This window comes from Pyxicephalus adspersus, chromosome 2, assembly GCF_032062135.1.
Source record: "Pyxicephalus adspersus chromosome 2, UCB_Pads_2.0, whole genome shotgun sequence".
In the NCBI taxonomy this organism is placed as follows: domain Eukaryota; kingdom Metazoa; phylum Chordata; class Amphibia; order Anura; family Pyxicephalidae; genus Pyxicephalus; species Pyxicephalus adspersus.
Genome location: NC_092859.1, coordinates 16,796,325 through 16,822,936, shown reverse-complemented (window position 1 = coordinate 16,822,936; position 26,612 = coordinate 16,796,325). Strand labels below are relative to the sequence as shown.

The 26,612-nt window shown below is 38.3% G+C and overlaps 1 protein-coding gene across 3 annotated transcripts in view; it reads right to left on the bottom strand.

Annotated features, from left to right (window-relative positions):
* Window positions 1-26,612, bottom strand: part of ADGRL1 (adhesion G protein-coupled receptor L1) — a 255,377-nt gene that overhangs the window by 99,323 nt on the left and 129,442 nt on the right. For all 3 annotated transcript variants that reach the window (XM_072399701.1, XM_072399700.1, XM_072399702.1), the window contains exon 3: window positions 4,560-4,773. In XM_072399701.1, coding sequence (XP_072255802.1) covers window positions 4,560-4,773 — 214 coding nt within the window. The remainder of the gene's footprint in view (window positions 1-4,559; window positions 4,774-26,612) is intronic.

Genomic DNA, 26,612 nt, shown 5'->3' with positions numbered 1-26,612 from the left:
AGCATTGCTCTCTACTCTCTTCTAGTACAGCATTTCACTCTATTCCTTTCCTTTATTAGGAATTGCTATCTATTTGCATCTTTTACAGAACATTGGTCTCTATTCCCTCTTTTTCTCTTTCATTAAAAAGCTTTGCTGTCTATTAATTTGCCTTACAAAGCATCGTCCTCTAATCTCTTCTCTTAAATATCACTTCTACTCTTCTTTACAGATCATTAATCCCTATCCCCTTCCATTATTGATCATCACTCTCTATTCCTTTCTATGCATTTCTATCTGTTCTAATCTCTTACAGAGCATGGATCTCTATTATTGTTTCCCATTTTATTCTCATACAAAGCTTTATGTTCTATTGCCTTCCCTTACAAAACATTGCTCTCTATTCTCTTCCCTTACTCTGCATTGCTCTCTATTTTCTTTCATTACAGATCATTGCACCCTATTTCCCCACAAGGATTATTCATCATCTCTCCTTTCACTTTTAGAGGAATGCAAATAGATGCTGTCTTTGGTTTTGCAAATATAGAAGTATCTTTCCTCTGATCTTAACAAGAATACTTTTGCCTTTATGCAAATTTTTGCACATTCATTTTTTTATTGTGGAAAATCAAAAATATTATTTGACAATTTAAAGCTATAAAAGGCTGAGGTTCTTCCCCATCACCAGAGACCGTAGAGCATCTCTCTCTCTCTTTCTCTCTATCCTGGAAAACATCTGTAGGTCATCACATCAACAAGCTATTTTTTCCAGGACCCAAACAGCATAACAATCCTCAGGCTTCCCCTGTCGCAGAGAGTTAGATTATTTTCCGAACCCGGGGACATGTAGAAAATCACAATGCTTAACTCCAGATGTGCCAAAAATCCTCATAGCATAATAACGAAAGGCTTCACTACTGCTATTGACATTGCTGCTTCAGATGGGTGTCCTACAAAAGTGCACCAAAGCAAGAGCGACCCTGCAAATGCCAATCAGATTGCAACTGTCAGCATTATTTAGTACGAATTTGAAAATAAAGCAATCTGATTGGCTGCTTAGGCCAACACCTTCATTTCTCCTTCATGATCCTTATACCAACCAGTCCTAAAGGGGCTTGTACATTTAGAATGTAAATTTATTTTCTAATGAAGATAGGTAAAAACATTCAACCAAAATATTTTATTTAGCTCCAAAGTTGTCAGGGCAGTGATAGGTGATTGGTTGTTGAGGGTTACTACATTTTGCAAATTATTTCTTGTCTTACAGGGACCCTTTATATCAATTGCGAACACAGACAAACAAATCATTTATAAAAATATTACTTTTTCCGTTATATATTTATTTCACTTGCAATGTAGCATTGAGCTCTCTAGAAAATATAGCTACTTCAGAAAGAGTCAATCCCAGACCCAAGCCCCCTCCTATCCTGCAAATCTTTTCCTGTTCCGGGAGTGTCTAATTACTGTCTGTGATGATCCAGCATTTATGTAGCTTCTGGGTGAGGAAATACTAAAGAGGAGCCTTTCTCAACCTTTTTACCCCTGAGGAACAAAATATTGAAATATTTTTTAGGTCTTGAGGAACCTCTACTAAACCCAATTGTTTGGCGGTCAATAAGAATACGAGCTTCTTAAATTGGTGGCCAGTGGAAATAATATCTCCCTACAGTGGTGCCTGGAATATTACCTTAGTACACACCTAAGAACCTCCTTAGAGTCATGCAGTTCTCTTTACCAAGTAGTGTTGGCCCAAGAACTATACAAGAATTATTAAATGGGAGGTCAATCAGCCACAGATCAAGGAACCCCCAGCCTTGGGTTCCATGGAACCATGGATAGGAAAAGCTGCTATAGATTGTTACTTTATTGATGGTTCTAGGTCTGCTGGGGCTACCTAAATTACATCCAAAATGACAAGTCCCAACAGCAGTCTCAGGGATTGTGAATGTCCACAAAAGACTTCAAGGCCTCTGCATTTGTATTACTTGGTGACAACAGTCAAGGAGGGAAACTCCTTTTTTTTAGGGAGGTTTTTTTTCCGTGTTTTAACTACTAAACAAAAAGTAAGTAGTATCCCCCCTCTCCTAAAAAAAAAAGTAAAACAAATTTGACAAATGTTAAATTTATCTACTCCATCCAAAGCTGCAAAGCTTTAAATATTCTTTAATGATTGATGATTTGACTTAATTGGCATGTTTGCCAGACAGTACTGCTATCCCTAAAGAGAGAAATGCATGTTACGTCCTGCCACCGTACAGGGGAAAAAATTAATGTTACTAGAGACTGTTGCCACCGTACAGGGGTGAAAATTCACATTACTAGAAAGTCTTGCCACCGCACAAGGGAGAAATATCATGTTACTAGAGAGCGTTGGACCAGTAAAGGGGGGAAAAGTCATGTTGATAGAGAATGTTGCCAATGTACATGGAAGAAAAGTCATAATACTAGAGTGTTGTCACAGTACAAGAGAAAAAAGTCATATTACTAGAAAGTGTTGCCACTGTACAGGGGTAAAAAGTCATGTTACTAAAGAGTGTTGCCACCGTACAAGTGAAAAAAAATCATGTTACTAGAGCACGTTGCCACCGTACAGAGGAGAAAATCATGTTACTAGAAAGTGTTTCCACCATACCGGGGTGAAAAATCACGTTACTAGAGAGTGTTGCCCCCATAAAGGGGATATAAGTAATTTACCTAGAGAGTGTTGCCACCATACAGGGGGAGAAAAGTCATGGTACTAGAGAACATTGCCACCATAGAGGGGAGAAATCTCATGTTTCTAGAGAGTGTTGCCACTGTGCAAGAGAAAAAAGTCATGGTAATAATGATTGATTTGGGCAGCCCATTGCCTGAATACAATCACTCATGCATGGCAGCCCACATACAGTGTGCTGTAGTGCTCAGCTACAGAAAAGTGTTACATGTCAGATTCTAGCTGCATTGTGGTGCGTTGGCAGTGCATTCAAATAAACAGGCTGCTTAAACTCAACCTTAAATACTGTATGACACATCACTCATTACTGTATCAAGTCAGATACTAGCATGGAACTACAGTGCCTGTGCACAAATATATACATAATTTTTTTACCTTTTGCTTTATATATTTTGCATTGAAAAACTTACTGGCCATAAACTTCAATGCCTTTCTACGTAACAGAACACATTTGAGAAATGCTTGTGATAATCCGATAGTATATGCAATGAATTTATGATAAGAAGAAAAATTGAGCTAGAATGGTTAGCATTCAGTGCAGATATCACTCCGCATAATGGAAAATTTCTGGCATCCAAGCATGAAATTATTGAGAAGAGAATTCAGATCAAGAGAAGAAAAGTTGCTATTGGCTACTGTGTGTGATTGCTTATTGCTCTGTGCATTTATTTCATTAAAGACGTCCTTATTGCTAAAAGCTTGTTTTCTTACAGTATAGCTGGCCTTGGGTTTTGGCTACATTAAGTTTGACAGTTGTTTCCACTCGATCAGTTTTGTCTTTAATTGATCTATTACACCCCTTTGTTATTCTGTCTATGACATTCATCAAACCTTCAATGCAGATGAATCTTTCTTGTGCATGTACAGTGATTTCTTGGTGAATGTGACATTCACTAATATATATATATATATATATATATATATATATATATATATACATATGTACAAACATGATGGTGGAAGAACTGACTCCAGGAAGGAGAGGGAAGAGTGTAATTAAAAAATTGTGATCAGCCAGGTAAGTATTCTATACAGGTAGGGCTATTGTATAGAATACTATACTACTATAATTTGCTATGAATACACACCAGCATTAATCATAGTATTCCCGAGTAAATATACAGCAGTGTTTCTCAACCAGGGTTCCTCCAGAGGTTGCTAGGGGTTCCTTTAAAGTTTGGACCTCTCAGGTCAGTTTAATTAACGACAATGATCTTTTTGGCTATCTGTAAGGGTGACAATGGCCCAGTGGCCAGCAATGTAAGAGACATTCTTACCACTGATCCCCACACTAATGTTCAGTGATTTGCGAATATAGCAATTATATAAGGGGGTCCCTGAAGATCTGAAGGTTATTTCAAGGGTTACCACCACGTTAAGGTCAGGAAACACTGATATACACCCTTTACTACTAAATCTCAACCATTATAAAACAGGATCATTCTGTAAATCTTTGGTCGGTCAGCCTGTTTATCTTAAAAGTTCACTTGAATGCTAACTGGAGTGCGAGAATCCTCCCTATAGCACAAAATGCTTTTGCAAATGCAGATATATATGTAATAGTTCAGCATAATCACAGAATAAAACTGTCAGAGATCTTCAGATCATCTCAAAAGCATAATCATTGAAACCTGCAATTCTACCACTCTCTATTTTTATGGAACTTCCGACTATTGCACATTACTGCTCCAAAAGCCATGGAATAGCTTGCAAAATACAGACAGCTGCGGCACTTATATGTCTCAGTGAAATCTTCAGAAAGGAAGGCTTCAAAATAGAGCCATTTGTATAAATGTTACCTGACAACGTATAAACCTGCATAATGTATATTAAACTGTGTGGTGTTAAAAGCAAGCCCATTACCCACCTCTGCGACATAATCTTGAAGGCGTCCGGCAGGTAACACTGCACGTTTTCCATTTGGAAGGGATCAGCATCACAAATCTTGTCGTCCGTCCTTCCATAGTTGGCATTTTCCACCATGATAACGTCACTGCCTGGGCACCTTAGTTCGATCGGGTATCCTTCACATGCCAGCTCCCGCCGCATCAACCCGAATGGAAGAGCCGCACGACTCAAACCTGTGGTGAGGGGAACAAAAGGCCTGTTATTCCATCATGCCTCTTCAGTTGGTAAATGGTTTTAATAAACATGTCCATATATTACACACATTGGGCCTACTGTATCAAAGCTCTGCAAGACAGGAGAAAATAGACTATCATGAGAGAACCTGGCAAACTTGGAATGGTTTTCTGGAAAATCATTAGCTATTAGTCGGCAAATGTTTTTGTTCTCCAGTCTTGGAGAGCTATAGTAAATCAAACTGAATATCTCAAACAATCCACCTTCCCAGTTCTCTTCTATGTACCACAGAACCCCTTTTTTCAATATTATGAAAATTATGAGGGAAGGAAGTAGTCATAATACACTTCCTGACCTTGGCTGACAAAACTGTTACTCCACAAGAAGTTCCTCTCACGTGAAAAACAAACCCAGCATGCCACCAAAAAATGTGTTGCCATATTTTTATCCAAAGGTTGGGTATTTGCTCCTTGGTTGAGGTATTAATGTGAAAACTGTCTACTACCAGAGATTGTGCAAGGGGAGCTCTAGATTTCAAAAAATATATTCTTTAATTTATGAAATCCATGGTATTGCTTTTAGTGTTCCTTTAAGGGAGTGTTCCCTGATTTACTTTGGGAAATCCTAACTTTACCAGTTGTCCTCAGGACCAGGTTGAACATATCATTTGCACAGGTAATGCAGCTATACAAAGGCTTTTTTGGAATTTTTTGGTCCATTTATACTAAATATTCTTCAAGTTGCTGTTAGTTTGTGTTCTTTGGTGACTGTCCATTGCTGACCTGGACAGATGGCCCTATCAGAAGACCGTCTCTACTTAACACCGATTTCACCATCCATTAAATAAGTATTACATGTTATCAAGGAGCATTGGTGTGATACCAGGAAGAGCTACCATGCAACCAGAGATTTAAAACATGTTACTAGAGAGAGCTGCATTTAACAATATACATTTTCAAACTACAGTCTTGTGAACTCTCAGACCATCTCAAAGAGCAAACTATAAAACATTACCATAGAAATCACCATGATAACGGAATGTTCAGAAAAGTAGTGCCATGTCTCCAGGGAGACCACCATGACCCCTGAAAGACTGCTGTGTTACCTGCAGGACTATCTTGTAGCTTGTAGGCCTGCCATTGTACCAGGAAACTGTACAAGGACAACTGGAACAAAAAATTAAACTTTAACGTAGGAAAGTAAATTAGGGATGATGCGGGTGAATAAATATTTTTGGGGGTCGGTATTTGAATGGGTGGGATACTTTCAAGAGATGGTCCCACAAGAGGATCTATGGTGACAGTACACCACTAACTGAAACAGTTGTTTTAATCAGAAGACTGTCTCTATTTACCATTCATTACTCTATCCATTCCAAAGCTCATTGGTGAACTTTTATCCTTTTTATTCTAGAAAAAAAAGGATTTGAAGAATTTTGTTTAGACTAAGAGGCCTATTTATGTTAAATGTTCTTCAGGTTGCTTTTGTAAAACATTCCACTGCCATATAGACCTGTGAATGTCTCACTTCTATCAATGTTTCCATTATTAAACAAAAAGAAATGTTTTTACTTTGGCTTTTACCTATTTAATAGGGGTGGATAGTTCCAAGAATTAGTCTCACAGAGTTCTTTTGTGACCACCACTGAATGGTGTTTGTATCAGAAGACCATTTACCATCCATTCCAAAGCTCAGTGGTGACTTTTGCTCCTTTTTTTTCCAGAAAAAAAGGTTTTGGAAAACGTTTTTTTAGACTTAGAAAACCTATTTATGTTACATTTTCTTCATGAATGTTCTTCATTCCACTGTCATAGACCTGTAAATAGCTCACTTCTATCAGTCTTTCCATTAATACACAATAAATAAATGATTTTACTTTGGATTTTACTTTACTTATTTAATAGGATTGGAGATTTCCAAGAATTGGTCTCATGGTTCTTTGGTTACCATCCACCACTGGCCAAGACTGGAGTTCCTATTAGTTTACCACCTGTTCCTCCATCCTCAACCCATTCCAAACCTCAGTAGTGAAATTGTCTCTTTTGTCCCAGAGAAAATTGTCAGCATAACTGGACCATAAAGAGTGAATTTCCCCAAAAGAATCACAAATAACTATATAAAAAAAGCCCTGACTGATGTTCTATCCTTACCTACTCTTTTACGTCTATATTTACGCTTTATATCTACAGCTGGCTTTAGGTCTTACTGGATTTTATTAATGTATTATGGATTATAATGTTAATTTGGAGAGCCAGCACTCTATAGGTGAGGGAAGTTGATAATTTTACCTTCATGTAGTCATCATGACTGACATTGTTGGTGACAAGCATTGGATGGCAATAAGGGAAGATGTGGGTGTTGTAATGATCGTGTCTTGTGTAATGCAGATGTAACTGATCAGCCAGAGAAGCTATTTGGCAGAAATATGTGTATGCAATAAGCACTGGAAACCCTAGAGATTAGAAAAAGCAGATAGCCAAGACAAAGGCAGCTGTACATCTAGGGGTAAACATTGCTTGACAATCCTGTATACTAATTGGACAAAGGCCAACGGTGCTTTTGTTACAGAGGCAGCACAGAAGTCCTTTTGCACACTTTCTCAAAGTAAATTATGTTTTTTAGGCTAAAATTTAACAAAGAGCTGTACATCAGTACCATGGGCTAGATGCAAGGATCCACAAATATCTGCATTCAGTTATTTTCACAGTGCCTCTAGAGCTAAAGAATACAGGGGATTCTATTAAACCAATGCCACCAATATATATATATATACATACACACAGGCCCTTGCCTGTGGCCTTGAAAGTTGCAAACCATCATTGTACCTCTGACCCCTTCTTGTTCCCCAATGGTAACCATAAAAAAGTAGTGTTGACATTGTCCTGATTCTGCAGCAGAGGACAGAGCTCTTGGTGGGATCCAGCCAACCCACCATGATAAGCTACCTGCAGAGAACCATGTTGGACTTGGTTACCTTGCACTAGGAGTGTATGTTCTTCCTTCATACTCTCTGATTTCTAATTCTATTCTACTAAATCTATGTTCCAAGCACAAGAGAAATGTATTCCTCAATGGCTAAAGATGATATAAATCTATTTTGTGTTCCTTTAAATACCCAGCTTTTACCATATAAAAGAAGTGGGGACATATCCTGGTCCTGCAGCAGTGGGCAGAGCTAATGGTGGCATCCAGCAGGGCCACCCATAACAAAGGGTCCAATGCTCTCTGCTCCTGTCTCTTGGGTGCACAGATTTAGAGGAAATTATCAAAGCACACAATGATTGACAATATTTGTTAATCCCAAGGTTCTTCTTTAATACACACTTCCTGCCTTTCCAAAATTAAAAAGGAGGGCAACATTCAGCACAAACTATATAGGCAAACAACACAGTCCTGTCATACCAATGTTTCACAAACCAAGAATAAATATGGCGAAAAATGGGTAAGTCTGCATGTGCTTATTCATCACCAGTGTTCATTTTACAGGCTTTTCTATAGAACAAATGCATTATTCTAGAGGGTGGATCAAAAGTATAGTACTAAATAACACTTGTGATAGTGAAAAATTACATTTTTATAGAGGTCCATACATCAACTGAAGAGGCAAGAGGGACTAAGCAAGGGGAGTCCAACTCAAGTCTTTAAGCATCCTGGCTCTTGAGGACTGGGGTTTAATACCTCTGAATTACGGAACTTTCTCCAAAACAGGGACAATTGGGAGCTGTAGATATATCCAGATAAGTTCATGAGATCATGGGGTAGGTTATTCCAAATATAAAGAATGTGAGTCAACATGAACAACTGACAATAATGTCTTGGAATGTTATATTATTCAAAACATTGGTGACATTTTTATCTCAGTTCACAGCCTCAGGATCCCATGGTTTCTGTTTTGTTGGCCCTTTCTAGAGACAGCTGCAGCCACTTCTGGTAGTTCTGGCACACACATAGGGTAGTTTGATGGACCCGGTCCGAATTCTATGGTTTAAGGTTCTTGGCGGACATTTTGGAAAACAAACCTTTGGAAATCATCCATTTTAACTGACTTTAGAGGTTTCCACACACAACAGATAGGCCCCCCACCAAGAATCCCTTGTTGTTGCTGTGGTTTACACCTGTTGTTTACTAGAGTTTACGCACAGTTACTATGTGCAGTTGGTGTCTAATATGGAGATAACTTTGCCCCCAGCAGTCCCTATAATATCCACAGATGTTGGTTTTCTAAGACTGCATGTGGCAGGTGCTATATCAGAATTTTTATTACCATTAAATGCGCCCAGATGGCTCTTGGTGAAGTTTTCATCTTGCTTATCTGTTTCTGTCAATTTGAAACTAAGAACATAATGAATATTGGGAATAAAGGGCTCAATGATTTTAGAAATGGTTTTTCAAAGAAGCATTGTGGTGTTGTCCATAGAAATGATTTAAATGTTGGCTGATGTGTCTGTGAAGGTTCTCATTTATCCAGGGCATTATATATATATTGTACATATATAGTAGTAGCAGGGGCTGATACAAAAACGTAGGGAGTAATGGTCATCGGGACAGAAAAAAAAAATCACCAACCAAGGATACAAAAGTGCTATGTCTTACATTATTGTAATCTTCCTACAGTGGCCCAAAAAGTCTGCTCAACTTTGAAACTTTGAACTTTATTTCCTGTTGATGCAGTTTTATTGTTATCACCCTTAAGATTAGTTAAGACTCTCTCTTTGGAAAGATTGTGTGTGGGAGTGGGAAGTGGGGTACACCAGTAATAGGGGATCTTTATCCTAGCCCATGTAACGATGAAAAAAATCAAATTCATTGCACTTTATCATTCTTGCACCAAATCACAGGTTGTATTGAGACAGCTGTTGGAAAAAAAAATCTGAGTTTCTAAATGCCTGGGTGAGATTGAATGATTATAGTTAGAATTTAGATATTAGTTGGGTTAGATGACCCAGCCACTGAGGGTAACAACTACACTTTCCAAAGTAAAATTCTGCTACGGTCTTTATCTTTTAGGAACCCAAAATTAACACATTAGCTCTCTCCTGTGAGTAATTGCAGGTTTCTCCAATAGGGTGTCAAAGGGTTTTCAGCCTCTTATAATGGTCAGTTCTCTAAAATGCCCTTGCGTGTCTTGACTTACAAACGCACAAATGTAATTTCACCTTCGGAGAGTTAATTGCTACAATGGAACATGGAGGTGGCCCACTGGAACACTATATCCTTCATTAGACAGGAGTGAGTGTGATGTTTTTCCTTATAGGTAGGAAACTGATTGACCTATAAACCTGTACGATCTGAAATTTCATAGTTACAGAACATTGCTCATTCTTAACTGCCCCGTAACCAGAACTCCTGTGTCCTAGTTTCCAAGAACTGTTTTTTTTGTCATTGAAATTCATTAACTAAGAATACTTCACACACTGCACAGTTTGGATTCCTAGGGGCCCTGCATTGAATTTTTTAGTGTAACAGGGCAATCAAGCAGAGTAATCAAACATATTTTCCACGTTTGACATTCAAAACAAGGCATCAAGCTGCTTTAAAGGGGATATCCACCAAATATTATTTAGAAGGAAATGTTTTTCTTAGAATATTGAATCTTTTCCTAACTAAATTATAGTGCACCTAGATGATCTATGGCATAGATTATTCTAAAGAAAATCATGAAACAAATGTAAGGAATTTCCTCATAATGACCAGCCAAACCTCATATTTATTTCAGGCCACATAAACAGCAATATTCAGGCAAGTTAACTGCTTTTAAATTAGATTAAGTAGGAAAAACAAACATATAGATGAAAGCAACCTGACACCAATACTAGGCTTAGATTTCCATCACTGGAGCCTGTAGGCATGGATGGTTAGGTATGAAGGCTAGAGCAAACTAGACAATTGCTTAGTGCCCCCACCTTCGCCAGGGCCCTTATAAACAGAATAACAGGAAGTTAGAATGCTGAGTATTTGGGGTCCACACTTCTTTTTTTAGGGCCCCATTTAGTCTAAAGCAGTCCATGTCTCTTGGCAAACAACCATATTTTCTTACTTTTTTGGCTGCAAACACGGAAATGGTTTCACTCCAGTTATGTAGACAAAGGACATGCCTCTGTCACCACCCTGCCCACAATTATAGCAGATGGCTATGAATAATAACAATTGGTTAAACTCACAAGCATTTTTTAACACTTTTTTCTTCATATTGGCCTTTCAAGAATACAAATGCAATAATTTAAAGATTAGATCAATAATGTAGTGTTGTATAACATTTTAGTAGTAAATAATGCATTTGATCATTATCTTGTATTTATATGGCACTGACATATTACACCTCACAAGTCCATAGTCATATCAAACTATGCTTTCAAAGGAGCACAGTCTAAGGCCAATTTGGGGGTACCTAGTTAACCTAACTGCATGCTTTTGGAAGGAAACCCATGCTAATACTGTCCTAGCAGAGATTCAAACCTGGGACCTAGTGCTACAAAGGTCAGAATGCTAACCTCTGAGCCACCATATATTGGACACACTTTTAGATGTTTTGGATGTCCCTCCACTGTGCTCTGTGGCTCCTTCTGCTATTCCTTGGTCACTACCGTGTTTTCTATTAGGACAAGGGCTGGCAGATGGAACCACAGAATGCATTGACTTCCAACACTTTTGGAAACATTAGATACAGAACACATTTCAGAAAATATTTAATGCGAAAATGGGGAGTTTAGTGGCATGTTTGAGTGACTTTAGTGGTACTACTTTGATTCTTTGCAAATGTCTACTGTATACCGTTATTTATTATACAGTGCTGCGTAATATGTTGGTGCTATATAAATACTGTTTATTATTATTATTATTATTAATAATATTAATAATAATAATAATAATAATAATAATAGGTATACCATATCTGATATAGAGTACTGACATTCATTACTAAAGTTGGTGCAAATTTCAGGGGCTACATCGGGGCAGCACCATTAAAGATGTACTTTCCCTTTACTTTAGGCATGCTTGTAATTTTTTTTCAAATTATGATTTATTACTCATCAAAGCATTTCAGGTCATGTACCTAAATATCTCATAGGTGTGAAGTTGCTTTTCCTTCACACTCAAAGTACTATTATATGTGTTAATTTTTTACAAATCAATATTTTTTTGTTAATGAATCATTTTCTCTCTGGTGAATGGCCCGTGTTCTACTCAAACACCTCACTAAATTTCACAATCTGTGTCAGAAAACTGGAGGTATTTTAAAGAAACTCTTTAAATGAAAAATGTCCTGTAATACTATAAAAGCTAGCTATAAAAAATACAATTACCTGTTGACCCCGCCAGTTTGCTGTTTAATAATCCATTTCTGGTCCTTGGCTGGCAACTTTATGCAGCCACCATACAAAGCTATGATCCCAAAGTGTTGACAGTGCTTAAAAGCTTGCATAATGCATTAAATATAGTGCATGTTGGATATTTCCTCCAATGTAATCCTGGAGGCAATCTGGGCATTATGTCAGGTACTGATCTCTGCCCACAATCCACAAAGGAAGACCTGTAGTTTGCAGTTATATGATTGTTGCCTCAAAAACCATTTGTAGCAATTTTCATCGATTTGCACTACAAATTGCTTTTACGCCAGTTTTTGAGGTTGTGTTGGGACTTTGGTGCACCTTGGCACCATTAAAGCCCAGAAGATCTCAAACCAGACAGAAGTAACAAGTGTCAGCATTTGGAAGGCAGTAAAGGGAACTGCCATGAAGGACCCAACCAAGAAGTAATCAAAGTAAGACAGAAATGTGTGTGGTGTCTCTTTAGGTGGGTACAAATTGTATATTTTATAATTCATGTCAGTGTGAGGGGTGTGACAATGTTTTTTGGGGGTGTTTTCTTTTGTTTTCCCACAGATCAGCTTTAAATACTCTGTAAATTTGGATGCCTGTTGCAGATAATCCCCTCACTTGCTCAAAGCCTCCAAAGTGGAAGACAGTTGTCACCATGACAGGTCACCCCTTTGGAAGATTTTGCTTCACCTCCTGTTTCAATGACAAAAATTAAACTTCCTATCACTTTCATTCCCAGTTGATAGAAAGGGTCCCAAAAGTGGGACACAGAGAGCAATAATAAACCTAACAGGGAATACAACACGTTTATTGGTTTTGGATACTTTGGAGCTGAACTCATAAAGTAGAGAAGAAGAAGTGGAGATGTTATAGAGAACATCTAGATATGTCATGCTTAAGCAGTTCCCTGAAAAAGCTATCTTTTGTCTTGGATGCCTTGGTAAAATAAGTTGGTTTGTGTGCATGAACAATCAATAACATGCAGTTGGAATTCCGATCACTTTTTGATTGGAAGGGCAGAATATAATTCACATGTATGCCAAGTTTTGGAACTTCCAACTGATTTATTAGAATTAGAATATTGATCACAATGGCAGGTCCAATGCAAAATTGGCTGTGAATCTGCTCATGCATAGTAGACCTACAGCAGTGCTATCTGTTATACCTTGGCATCTGCAGTTTAACAATGTTCCATTCCCTTTTAGAACTGGGCTGCTGGACCTCTGATGCTGATGACTATTACCCCACCAGTTATCAGATTACCAGTCATGAGGGTAAGCACCTCTGGCATGCAGAAGAAAATGTTTCCTCTACCAAGATGGCCACTTCCAAGTAGAGACATAGGGTGGAACAAGTCATGGTAAATCAGTAATAAACATAAGGTCATATGCAGGGACCTATCAGGAATTCCAGGGAAAAAGTCCTGTTTTTGTTTTTTTTCTACTCTCTTCCCTAACTTTTTTGTTTTTTTCCCCTCTACCCTTATCGTAAACCTCAACGCACAACCAAACCAAGCAACAACTGTGCTTCCGTACTTTTTCCACAGCTGGCAGAGTAACTACAGTACAGTTGTGGTGTGTGTGTAATTATTCTTTGAAATGCTATCACTGTGTTATCACTGTGTATGAAATAAAGACCTGAGAATCATGGGTATAGAGATCACAGAGATAGATATTAATATTATGAGGATTACATGTTTTATTAACTGGAATATTTGATTACTCCTAAATTATATTTTAGTTTGGATCAATTGTGGAGGTGGCCACCTTGTGCAATTTTTCTTCTTTTCTTGTACTTTTCTATTCTAACTGCAGCTCTGGTGTGGTTTGTATTCTAGGTCAATACTGTAAGCAATTAAAATAGTAATAAATAATTTGTGTTTGTGTTATATTTGCTGGATATTGTAACTAGCTCACTAATTGGGCTTGATTTATTAAAGCTCTACAAGACTGGAGAAGATAGACTAGAACCTGAGTTATCCAGCAAACCAGAAATGGATTTATTTAAAAACTTTTACTATTAGCAAATGTTTGCAGTTCTGGACCAGATCCATTCCAGGTTTGCTGGATCACCCAGGTCCACCTATGATTGTTTATCTTCTCCAGTCTTGGGGAGCTTTCATAAATTAGGGCCAATGCTTTTACTTGGTCTGATATTGTTCTCTATACTGACCACCTTGTCGATACTGTTTGGGGCTCTCCCCATTCACTTTATACTCACATTGCTCATTTACTTGTCTCAGCTGACACTAAAATTCCCAGTATTGCCATCACACATGGCCATGTGACAGTTTTTGGGCTTAGTGACTGGCTGCTACATTAACAGCCATAGCGACCCTATTTTAACAACCATCTATATAATTTATAGTCAACAAATTAACATAAACCGACAAGTGTAGCAAGAAGAGGATCTTTGAACATCCACTAACCAAGATCTTAATTAAAAAACACCCCTGTCCTCAGACAACACCCCCTCCAGCTCAAGGACAACTCATAAATTATGTATATATACACTGACTTCTACCAAGAGACCTTGTAGGACCAACAACATCCCCGCCCCAAAAAAGAAACCAGCTGAACCACCTGATCCCAGATTTGTGAGGATTCCAGGTTTTTCCATAGACATCCTAAGACCCCCAAACATATGAAGCTGCTGTGAGAGGAAAAAAAATGTCCACTCTGATCCTGATAATGAAATATTAAAATATTATTAAATATGAAATATTAAAACAAGAGTGGGTGGTACAACTTCTCTCACCAGTCGACCTTTACAAAATGACCTCCCATCAGCACCTTGCATTTCAACGCTACTATCTGACCAGTGACCACCAACCAGCCAAGATTTACTTATTTGTACATACAACGATTTCAATGACTTGGAACTTACCCCTCTCGTCATGTGCTCTCTCCATCCACAAAATTTTGAAGAAATAAAATCTTAGGCCTGGTTTTATTACATGTCAAGGTGTAGAGATCACATTTGAAAAAGATCCTTGCTCTCAGCACAAATTATTAGAATTTAGTTATATTAGATTAGATATTATAATAGATGTTGTTACATCACCTCTCCACCCAGCGTGTTCTGTTTTGTTCTATGTGTTTCTAAGGGGCATATAAGATTCCCTAGCTTTGGCCCTTTTTTCTTTGTGGATCTAACTATTGACAAACTTCTCCTTGTCTGTGATCCCTTTTTCAAAGTTACCTAATAATGTAATTTTGCTTTTTTTTTAGAAAGCCATTAAAAGGTATCATATCTATTTAAGAACAAAATACTTTTGATTATCTACTGGCTAGGGCTGTTCAAAGCACCATTTAGACAATCTGTTTCTTACATATTTAACATCTGCATTTCCCAAGGGGAAATCAGCTCTCATTAATCATTTATTACAAGAAGCTCATTAACCCCTTTCTTACAATATCACTTCTGGTAAGTGCACTTAAAGGAGAACCTGTGGGAACAGAAAAAGTGGAGCTTAGTCCTACAATTTGTTTGTAAAGGTGCAGACTCTGGGCCATCATCAATTTCAAAGAGCATTTCTAATTAGAAAAAGAAACCCCCTTCCTTACCATGTCTGTCCCTAGGTATTACTTTTTTTAAAAAAATCTAAAAAAGTCCCTAAAACCACAGTTATGTGATAGGGTGTACCCCAGTTCTGCATTCTTCTGGTCTGTTGTGTCTGGCAATGCCCATGCTTGTTCCCGCCAACATGAACACTGCCCTTCAGCTACTTTTAATGTCCATCATAGGGTCCTCAATGGGCCCTTAGAGGGTCCGGAATTCTCCCACTAGAGATGTTGTGATGCAACGGGTGGAAGCTAGACCAGTCAGTTGGCCTGAAATGCAGCTTGGTTGGTTGTTACAAGCTTTTCTTTTAGTTAGTGAATGGCTAGGTGTGAGAAGTAAAAGGGAAATTGGACTTTAATATAGACATGTTAGTTGATTCTTCTCAATACGAATGAACGAGCTTGCCTTGGGCAAAAATCTGACATGTGTAGAGAGGTCGCTCGATGTCATTCATGATGAATCCATGAACATCAGACGATGGACGATAAACGTGAAGATGGAGAGCACAGCAGAGTGCTGCTCACTTGTTCTCCCCTTCCCTCTCCATAGAACAGAATGGCACTGTATATTCAGCACTCATTTGTTCATCTTTTAGTCTTTTGTCACTGCAAATGATCATGAAAGATCATTTGCAACAACAATAATTGAGCTTTAGTACACAGCTTTCTTCCCAAACACTTTCTTCCCAAACATGGATCTCACATACAGAAGTTGCTCACATTTTTCTATCAGTCACTTTGCCTATTCAGACACCCAAAGATGATCAAATTGGCTTTCTATAGTTGCTCTATATTAAATCATATAAATAAGAGATTGCAAGTTTCACATCTTCCAGTATGAATAAAAGAAAAAGCAAACATTAATCAGCACATTGCATGTGTTCCTATAACATTGTTATAACTCCCACACTGCAGTCAATTTACCTTACATTTGATTAGTACATTAAACAATTGGTTTGTAATAAGTGTGCGTACTTTCTGGTCAGGCACATAAATATGAGTGTATTGGGCAATCTATATGTTATTATTAAAGCATATGGGGGTGTGATAACCAGTTGCAAGTTTATATGATTATGCACTAAACGACAATGGGGCTGATTTAATAAAGAAATTTAGGCTGTTCTTTTACCAAAGTGATTTATAACCTTAAAGAGGATACTTTACTTAAAGCAAAACTATACTGATGAGTGAGCTTCTAAAATAGGCAGCAGATATGCACAGCATAATGACGTGGACCTGTTTGCTTGAACCCTGCAGTGATGATGGACCCAGATGCCTTTTTCACCCACGACTCCATGGTGAACCTTTTGATTCCTCAGTGACGTCCTTCTCTTTGGTCATTTGATGGTGCAGTAACTTCTGCATGGTGCAAGAGTTACATGATGGCTGGAAGTGCCACATACAGAGCTGATCTTAACACTAAGCTAAGTGAAATAGTTATTTCAAGGAGATACTTCGCTATATCTCTTTAGTAAATTAACACCAATGTCTAGAGCTTTATCTAGAACAGGGGTAGGCAATCTCCGGCCTTTAGGCCAGATACGGCCTAGCCAGTAGTCTTTTCCGGCCTAATGACCCCCTTGTCGATCCCGCCTAATCCCGGCCAGCAGGGGTGGGCAACCCGCCGCTCCGGAGCCACATGAGCTATAACACTTCTGCCGCCGGGGTAAGAGGATATTCCCTCTCATCCTTATGCATTGCAGAGGAGAGGGATTTCCCTTCAAGGCCATTCCCTCTCCTCCGTATGCATTGCAGAGGGGAGGGATTTCCCTTCAACGGCGTTCCTGGTGGGGGCCGGAGCCAGCAGTGCGGGACTCGAGAGCGAGAGTCTGGCCTAGTGTGCCTTCTTGACCTCCTAAAATGGCCTAGTAGCCAAAAAAGTTTGCTGACCCCTGATCTAGAATCTGATTGCCCTTGTGGTGAGTATTATAGTAATAAGTAAATTAGATTTTGACACGTGGCTAAGGATTGGTGCAAATGCCCTAAGACTGCAACCATGCTATACTCCCAGACATATTGGGTTATTTTTTTTTCTTTGTCCCAAATGTCCAAAGAATGGGGTGTCCTAAAATCAACTCGATGCTAGAGTGACCTAGGAGATTCAAGATCAGCGTCAAGATCTTTCCTGTTTCTTAATGCTGAAACCTTTACCATGAAATTTCACCTATCCTGCTATAATCTAAATACTCTTTTATTGCAGCTTTTTCTCCAATGCTAAATAGATTCAGAGTCCACAAAAAGAAAAAAGAACTCCCTTCTTTCCCAACCATAATTGCAGCACAGTCAAGTGTCAGAGTCTCTAAAAATGGGAAATAGTAGTGGAAAAGCAACCTATTACCAATAGCCTTGCATGGTTGTTGGCAAACTAAACCATATGCTGGCATCTTCCGTCTTTCTAGGGATCTGCTGCTGGAATGCCACCAATGAAATTCCTAGTTCTGACCAACAGCTGAGGCCAATACAAAGCCAAATGATGGTGTCACGCTTCCCTGATGTATTCTCCATAAAGCAGAATAAACAGATAATTATGGAAGCCAGCTGCCAAACTGTGATATTTTGGGCAAAGATGGATTCCATTAAGGGAAAATCTCGCTGGAGTTTCCAATGGGTGATTCAACCTACCGATGCCTATCCAAAACTGAAATGTAATTTTTTTATCCTTTTTTGTGGGGGGAATTTTTTTTTGTATGTGATTGCTGTTGGAAATCTGTACTGCTCTCCTTGGGTCCAATGTACACATGCAAAACCGCTTGTGATATATCAGTTAGGAGATGCACATTCTCTATGGGAACAACATGCTGTTACCAAGCAACAAGAGAAAATGCATCTCAAAGTGTTTATAGGAAGAACTCTTAATATATATTGTAACCAAAAACATGTTTTCAAATGATGCATCTGATTGTATAATCAACATTGATTATTGTCTGGCATAAGGATTCATGACTAAGTATTGAAAAACATGTCCCAATGTCAAAATTGTTCTCCCAAGATTAGTTATTAAACATTGGGCCTAATTTATAAAAGCTCTCCAAGACTCGAAACAATAGACCTTCATGGGTGATCCTGGGTGATCCAGCAAATCTAAAATGGATCTGGTCCTGGATTCAAAGGCCAGCTAATAACAAATGACTTTTAAAAACTCCATTCTAGATTTTCTGGATCACCCAGGTTCTCCCATGATAGTCTATCTTCTCCAGTCTAGGAAAGCTTTATTAAATCAGGCTTGTTGTCTTTTGCTCAAGTAAAGACAATGATACTTTATTGTGAAGGTATCTCGCCTCTCACCTGGGACAAAGAAAAAAGTCAGGTCCAGTTATGTTGACCTGAAGATCGGTAATTTCTTTTTATAGAACTACCCATCCACTGATAGCCCTAGCATGACCATTTTCAGCAGATATTTGGAAGACTTGTTGTGAAGATGGAGTTAGATAGATGATAAGATACAGGAAGTTCAGCAAATATGCATATAAATCTGCCCATGCTGCTCGATTCCTCTCATAGGAACACTGTTTCTCAGCTCCAGATCCTACAGGCATTCCTCATTTGGGATTTCCTACAGGTACCTACCTTTTCACCTTATAACCTGTGAGATTTCATAAAAGCTTGGGACATGACATACATACCTTATTCATCCAACCATTGGATCCTCTACATAATTCAATTCCTAGTTCTCAAAACATAAACGTCCTCAATATTACTCCAGAGGAAGCCAATAAGGTGAAATGCGTTGAAAAAAGGTGTATAATGTTATGATCATGCTGTTCGGTATTGGCTATGATGACTTATGATGACGTATTAAGTAGCCAGATTATATAGAGATTCCTTTGTATACTTTAGAAGGTCAGATGCACCCTGCATGTTCAATCGGAGTTTGACCTTTATTGTCCAAATTTGTTTGATGTAATGATGTTTGTTCTATTGTCAATGTATGCCGATTGTACAATTAGAACATGAATTACAATAAACACCCCTCTTTCCTCTATTTCTTTTTTGATTTCACTATTACTCATTTGCACGTGAGTGGTTGTGGTAAACTCAACTTAATACTGAGAGCTGAGTCTATACCTCTCATTTTCCTTCTCAATATACATAAAATACTTTCCCCTATTAAGGCCATCATGTTGGGCCATTGGATAGTACTGAGACCTCCTAGAGCTGGTATCCTTATGCACCGGGCTTTCCCAAAATCCAAAAACATATTTGTAACTTAAGTACATGAAAACCCTAAAGATAACTTTTATTATGCCAAAACCTTGTGTATCAAAAACCATTCACATGTTCATTTAATATTGTTTTTCTCCATGTTTTCCAGCCAATACCTCCTGTTTTTTTTTTAGGGAGATGCTTATAAAATAGGCATCGCAAGAGGTCCCCCCAGGGACAGAGTTTAACTGAGGACGATTCAGGAGCAGAGAAGGGAGTCTATAAACCAGTAAATCAGGCAATCACCAAACATTTTCTAATGGAGAATCAGTCAGTGCCACTGAAAACATATGGACCTGGAAGACTGTCCACCAGAGAATGTTTGGTGAATATCACAGTCCCTGCTTTATAATTACACCCTAAAATGCTGTAACCCTATAGCTGGAAGCAGCTAAACAAGAAGCTTTATGGTGGGATGATCCATGATTTTTAAATAAACAAAAATTGACATTAAAATATTAAGGCAATAAGGAGATGATAGTGATTTGTTTTATTACTTATGATCAAGTGTCCCTGCTATAGAAATATTGGTTCAGGAACATTAGCTTATACATGCTTTTGGTACATAAAATGATGCCATTGGTTCTGTGCTGTGTAAAGTTTAATAAACCAGGTCTATGTAACTACATAAAATAAAAGTTAAGTAAAAAAGTTCTGAAGACATCACCTGACTTCCGCATTAGTCAGTGGACAGTGCAGACCTACACAGAGCTCTGAAACCTTTTTATGCTCTATTATCTCAACAGCTAACAAAATTACTCTTCCTACGCTAACATAAGCACTTTAGTGTACATAATATTTGACTAATATACATTTGTTAATATTATCACATTACTGCTGCAATCTGCACTCTAAAAGCATACCGAGAGCAGGCGACAGAAAGAGAGTATGTTTATTAACAGTGTCCACACTAATTATCTCGCCTAATCAATACAACATCTTAATTTTTAATCTTTCCTCCGTGGTGGATGGTATTCCCACTGTATGACATGCAAGTTCAATTACCCTTCCTGCTTACACTAAATGAGAGGAATAATAACTTACGCTGAGTTTAGATAAATATTTCCCACTCACAATGGCTGCTAATTACATACTAGTAATATGTACGACATGATAAGATTAATGTTCCATTGATTTGTTGAATGATATGAAGAAGTGGGGGTAGCATGAAATTTATCTTGGTAAATGGATATGTTTTTCCCAAGTATGGATTTTTAAAGGACCTCTACTCAAACGATCTTCTGTTATTGCAACAATCCTGATTCATTAAACTAAATGAGGCTTTTCTTGACCTTTTCTTGATCAAATTGGGTTTTCTCAAGTGGACCATCACATGGTTGAGGGGGGTAGCTGTTTATGTAAAAGGAGTAAGTTTGTCTGAAGAGCTAGTGGATTGGTTGAGTTTAGCATGGACAATTTGGCACATGGTTTTTCAACTCAGTCAAGGAGAAACTAATACATTGGCAAAATACAGTCCCAGAGCAGAAAAAGAAAAAGGCATAGATGGAGGGACTACAAGACAGGATAGAAAAGGGAGACAGAAAGGGGTTAGGGTAAATATTTGAGGGTTGCAAAACACGTCTGTGGGTTGCCTGGTAGGGTGGTGGAGTGTGAGGTCTATGAACCGCAGAAGCAAGGATGGAAAAAAAACAGAAACTACCAGAAAATAAACTTCAAAAGAGATGTTTACCTGGTGGAAGTTGTGTGGGTTGGTTGGGGTCCTGAAAAGCAGTGGTCTCAGTGGTGGAAAATGGTGGCTCTAAGTTACAAGAAAAAATGGCAGCTGTGCTGTGTGGTGGTCAATGGGATATATCTATGGTGATGCCCGAGCTGCCCAAGGTGATACAGGGCAACTGGCGACCAAAATTATTGCATTTCTCTTTCTGAGTCTTTGGTTAGTGTGAGTGCAAATAAGATTACTGTAGGTAAAGTTAGAATACCGATAAGATGTTAAGGGAACCAGTATACTTTTTTTGGCTACAATAAATTTGTTGTTTGTGGTTAAAATATTGCCAAAGTGCCAAAATAGTACTACTACCACTGCTAATTATGCAAATTCACTAGCTGGGACCCAGTTGGGTCACCGTTCAATACTTTGGCAATGGAAATCCATGAGATGGATTCATCACACCTAATTCTATGGCAAAAACAGCCATGTCAATTTTCAGAAGCAATAAAAAGTTTCTGAGGATTATTTCTCTAAAGCTTCTCCAAGGGCCTTTTTACTCAATACCAAAGCTCATCTTTTGCCTCAACTATAGAGATTTTACCAAGGATATAAAGTCACACCAGACTTTTTTGTATTGTTTCTGCACAATTTCTGCATTATTTGTACATGTTTTTTTTTTAACTTTTAGCAATTGTGATTAGGTTGATATTGTGTTCATGCATTTTCCTATTTGTTCATAACCTACAACACAATAAAGCAAATGGTGCTATTTTTGTATTGACGGTCCCTGTGTGACCCTTTGCAAATCTTTTCCATTAGCTGTACGGATGTGGTCAGCATGTACTGTGACATTGTCATATTGCCTACCATAACATTGTTAAGGATTACATAAGCCTACATACAATAACTGTACTCATAGATGAACGTGTGCTAATTTCAAACTGTCTGCATCACCCCGAAGTCGCCAGCCAGATGAAATAGTGCACCAAAAAAAAAGAAAAGTTATAGATAATCTGAAGGTGATTGTTGTGGGAAACAAAAAACAATTTAGTATTTAGTACATGTGGATGACAAATTGAGATAAATTATAAAAAAAGAAAATTTAAAGGAGCCATGTTTAAAAAGGAGAGTTCAACCAAAGACAATCATAACAAAAGTTACCAGCAGAATTGGTTTTGGAGATTGAAAATTCTCATTACAAGTAGTTATCCATTCATCCATTGTATTTAGGAGCCCAGGTACAAGTTTTTAGGTCCTCAGGTACAGCTTCCTTCCTAGCAAGGAGAACCATGAGCAGTACAGGATTGGCATGCATTGGGTTAAAGTGGCGAGGATGTTGGCTGAACACCCAATGCCATCATTGTGTTCTGGTCCAGGTGCTCGGTATGCAAATATGTTACCTTTAATGGATCATATTAACATTAAGCCACTGTAGTACATAGAAAAGTGAGTCAATGTCATCCTCATTTTGTACATCAATAACAATACTTTTCTATTCATACACAAAGCTTAAGATGTTTAATCGGTTTACCATGTGTTGGAGAGTGGTCTTTAGCATTAGAAAATTTTTTCGTTATTAGAAAACGTTTTTGTCTTTCAAGCGTGCTTGCTTTGTTTAGATTACTTTAATATAACCTTGGTATAGTTGTTGGTTGCTGTGACGCAGATTTTCCAAAATATGAACATTTCTACCAAACTCTGCATTGTGTGATGAAGAGATCCAGAGGAGCATCATTTCTAGATGAGATTTCTATAAACTCTCCTGTTCTGCTCGAAATGTCACTTTGTGAAAATATTCTCCCAATACTCTGACTGTATGGAGAATTAAGTGGCTTGCTGACTTTACAAAATCTACAGTTGAACTCACAGAGAATACTTATACATATAAAACAGTGTACTGCGTACCATGTACAGTGTACTGAAAATCTTAACTCCTGGCAAACAAAAAAAAAGGCGTACATTAATGCAACTTTGTAATCATTAATATATTATTAAGGGCCATTTCAGACCCGCAGTGAACCGCAGTAGTCCTATCGGCTCCAATTTAAGTGAACGGGAGTTGTTTACAACCCTTTTTTGGAAGCGACTGTGGCGGATCATGGCTCTGTTCCAGAAATGAACAGTAAGTTTGGAAGACCCATACCTCGGACCCTCAGCAGCAGCCAACCACATGGCTTTCAACCACAGGCATAAAAAGGGCCTAAGGACTAGTTCAGACTGGCAGTGAGGTTGCAGTGAAGTTAACACTTCTCTACAGCTATGACCCACAACCACAAGAGAAAGAATACATGTAGTGCCTCACCAATGGCAGTCCATAAAGAATGAATGTATGCGGTGAATTGTCCAGTACTACCTGCTGCCTCCCACGGTAAATTATTCAAACTCTGGTTCTTTAAAAACCAGTATACCAGTTTATGCTGCCAAGCAGCTGCCAAGGCGCCAATCCACAGGAGTCCCATGGGAATCACTGTTTCTGCCACTAGTAGTACCTAAATATGACGTTTTGTAGACTGAAACACAATATTAGGAGAAAGCTTTTTTTTCTCCTTTTTTTCATATGGAGGAGAGGAGATCTGTAAGTGATGCTGCAGCAGAAAAAGATCAGAAAACCCTAAGCCTCCCTGTTTATATTCAGGACTGGTTGGATGGAAATACAAATCCATGTAAAATAGATCTCATATACCAATATGTATTTATTTTGTGTATTTCGCTGTTTAGCTCTAAAAAAGACTTTTTTGCATGGTTTCTTCCTATCCTGTGAGGTCACAGAATGTTGCAGATGGACATATTAGGAGTACTGATAGACATTATCATCAGCTGAAAGTAAATTCTTAAGAATCTCTCCAATATCCAAATATCAGAGAATAAAAATAGGAATATGGCAACTTCATAAACAATTTAATAGTAGTTATTTAGGCAGCACAATAGAAATTGTAGACCGCAGCCTTAAAAACTGGAATGCTGTAATGGCTTCTATATTTTTATGCTCACACCTTTACTTTAGGCATTTGGCTTCTAACCTGCACTGGAAATATTTGCAATCTGATTGTTTACTGAACAAAGACTTTCCTTTCCAATTGTTTTATTAACTCATTGTTTCCAGCTATCGGGTGACCTTGCCCAACCTGGAGAACCAGAGGAAACTGACAAATTCAGAAAACAGCAACCATGATAGACAATTCAGCAGAATGGTGTAATTTAAATGAGCCAACGACTTTGCTGTTGTGTTGTGAGAGTCTAGGGACCCGTTTCATGCTATACCAGTACTTGAAGATCTAACCAGTGACCCCTGCTCGGAGAAGGGGCATCAGAAGCCACTGCAAGTACATTAAAAACACATTGCTCACAATGTGACTCCGGGGGGTGGCAGTCCAAGCTTCAGAGAGGACCCAGAGGCAACTGCACTTCTAGTTCTCACAGTAGGTAAGGTGACACTTGCTGGCTTTGCTTAAGATATGAATAGGTTACAGCCTTTATGAACCTTCCATAGAACGGAGACTGTGCACTGCGGGAAATACGCGGCTGTAATTGTTCTATAATAACCTCCACATTATGTACCTACAAATGGTATTTCAATTTCCTTCCATGTCCCTGTAAACTTTAGCGTGCTATACTTGTTATTCTTGAGTTGTTTGACAAACAGTTTGTGCTCTTTATTGAAAAATTTGATATTTATAACCTGCAAACAAACAAAAATATTAAAAAGGACAGTGCAGCTACTACACAGAATTAGCAATGCTTTAGGGTTAATGTGTAAATGTGTAGTTGTAAGAAACAAAATCATAAATTGGTTCATTTGGGTTCTTGTTGTGACTTTCTAGAAGCGTACAGCTTTCTGTATGGGGATATATTGGGCCATCTAAGATTTCTCCTTTTTTGGATCTGGATAGATTTAGCAATCCACTGTGCTAGGCATATTTGTGCAGTTTGGGAGATGCTGACCACACATATTGGGCCCAATTTATCAAAGCTCTCCAAGACTAGAGAAGATAGACTAACATGTGAGAACCATGCAACACCAGGTGATCCAGCAAACCTGAAACAGACCTAGTCCAAGATTGAACACATTTGCCAAATAATAGCAAACTATATAAGAAATCTACTTCAGGTTTGCTGTATCACCCAGGTTCTTCCATGATAGTCTATCTTCTGCAGTCTTGGAGAGCTTTAATAAATCATTGCTTGGTGGACAATGGACAACACTGTACGAGTGCCACATACACAACACGATTTTGATCCAAAAATTGATTTATTTCATTCTACTTGTATGATGTCTGAGCACAATACAATGGGTCAGAACCAAGGCATTCATAAGTATAAGAGTTCTAACTATAGGATTGGATCACATGAATCGTCCATGCACATGCCTGGAAGGGGAAGCAGAGGCACACATAGCCTTCCACCAATTCCAGAAGTGTCAGAGGTGGTGCATAAAAGCAACGTTGTTTGCAGCGCACCATTAAAAAATAGGAAACCAGTGAGAGCTTTTGCGATCGAGTAGCTTTACATGACTTTTCTTGTTCTTTTTTATGGAAGATGGTTGTATGTGAATATGTTGTATGTTGTCAGACAGAAATCTACCAACAGTACAATTATTCCCCCATGTTGTTTACTGATTCAATGTGCCAAATCAAATAATGTCTGGCTGCTGAATGTACTTTATTGTCCAATCAGCACACTTGGGGTCGCTTATCGACCTATATCTGCCACTTGTTGTTTCTCTGTACTGCTGATTCCCTGCCACATTTTTGCTACATTCTGTTTTTCGGGACAGGTTTCCCGATGATGACAACAACGGACCATGGGTGCTCAATAATGATATTGCATATTTGACTTTACATTTACTTTGAAGTCAAATAACACCTACCACAAATATTTTACATTTTGGTGGGCATTAATGGGTCGAATAACTAAAAACCTCTAATATTCTTTTGGTGACATTGGTTTTATTAGTATCTCCAGTTGTATCTCCACCTTTTTCCACAAAGTCATAAAAAGGTGTATTATATAGGTGTATTATGCAGTATATATTTAGGTGTACTTCCCCCATTTTATCTATTCATTTATACAATGATCACACCAAG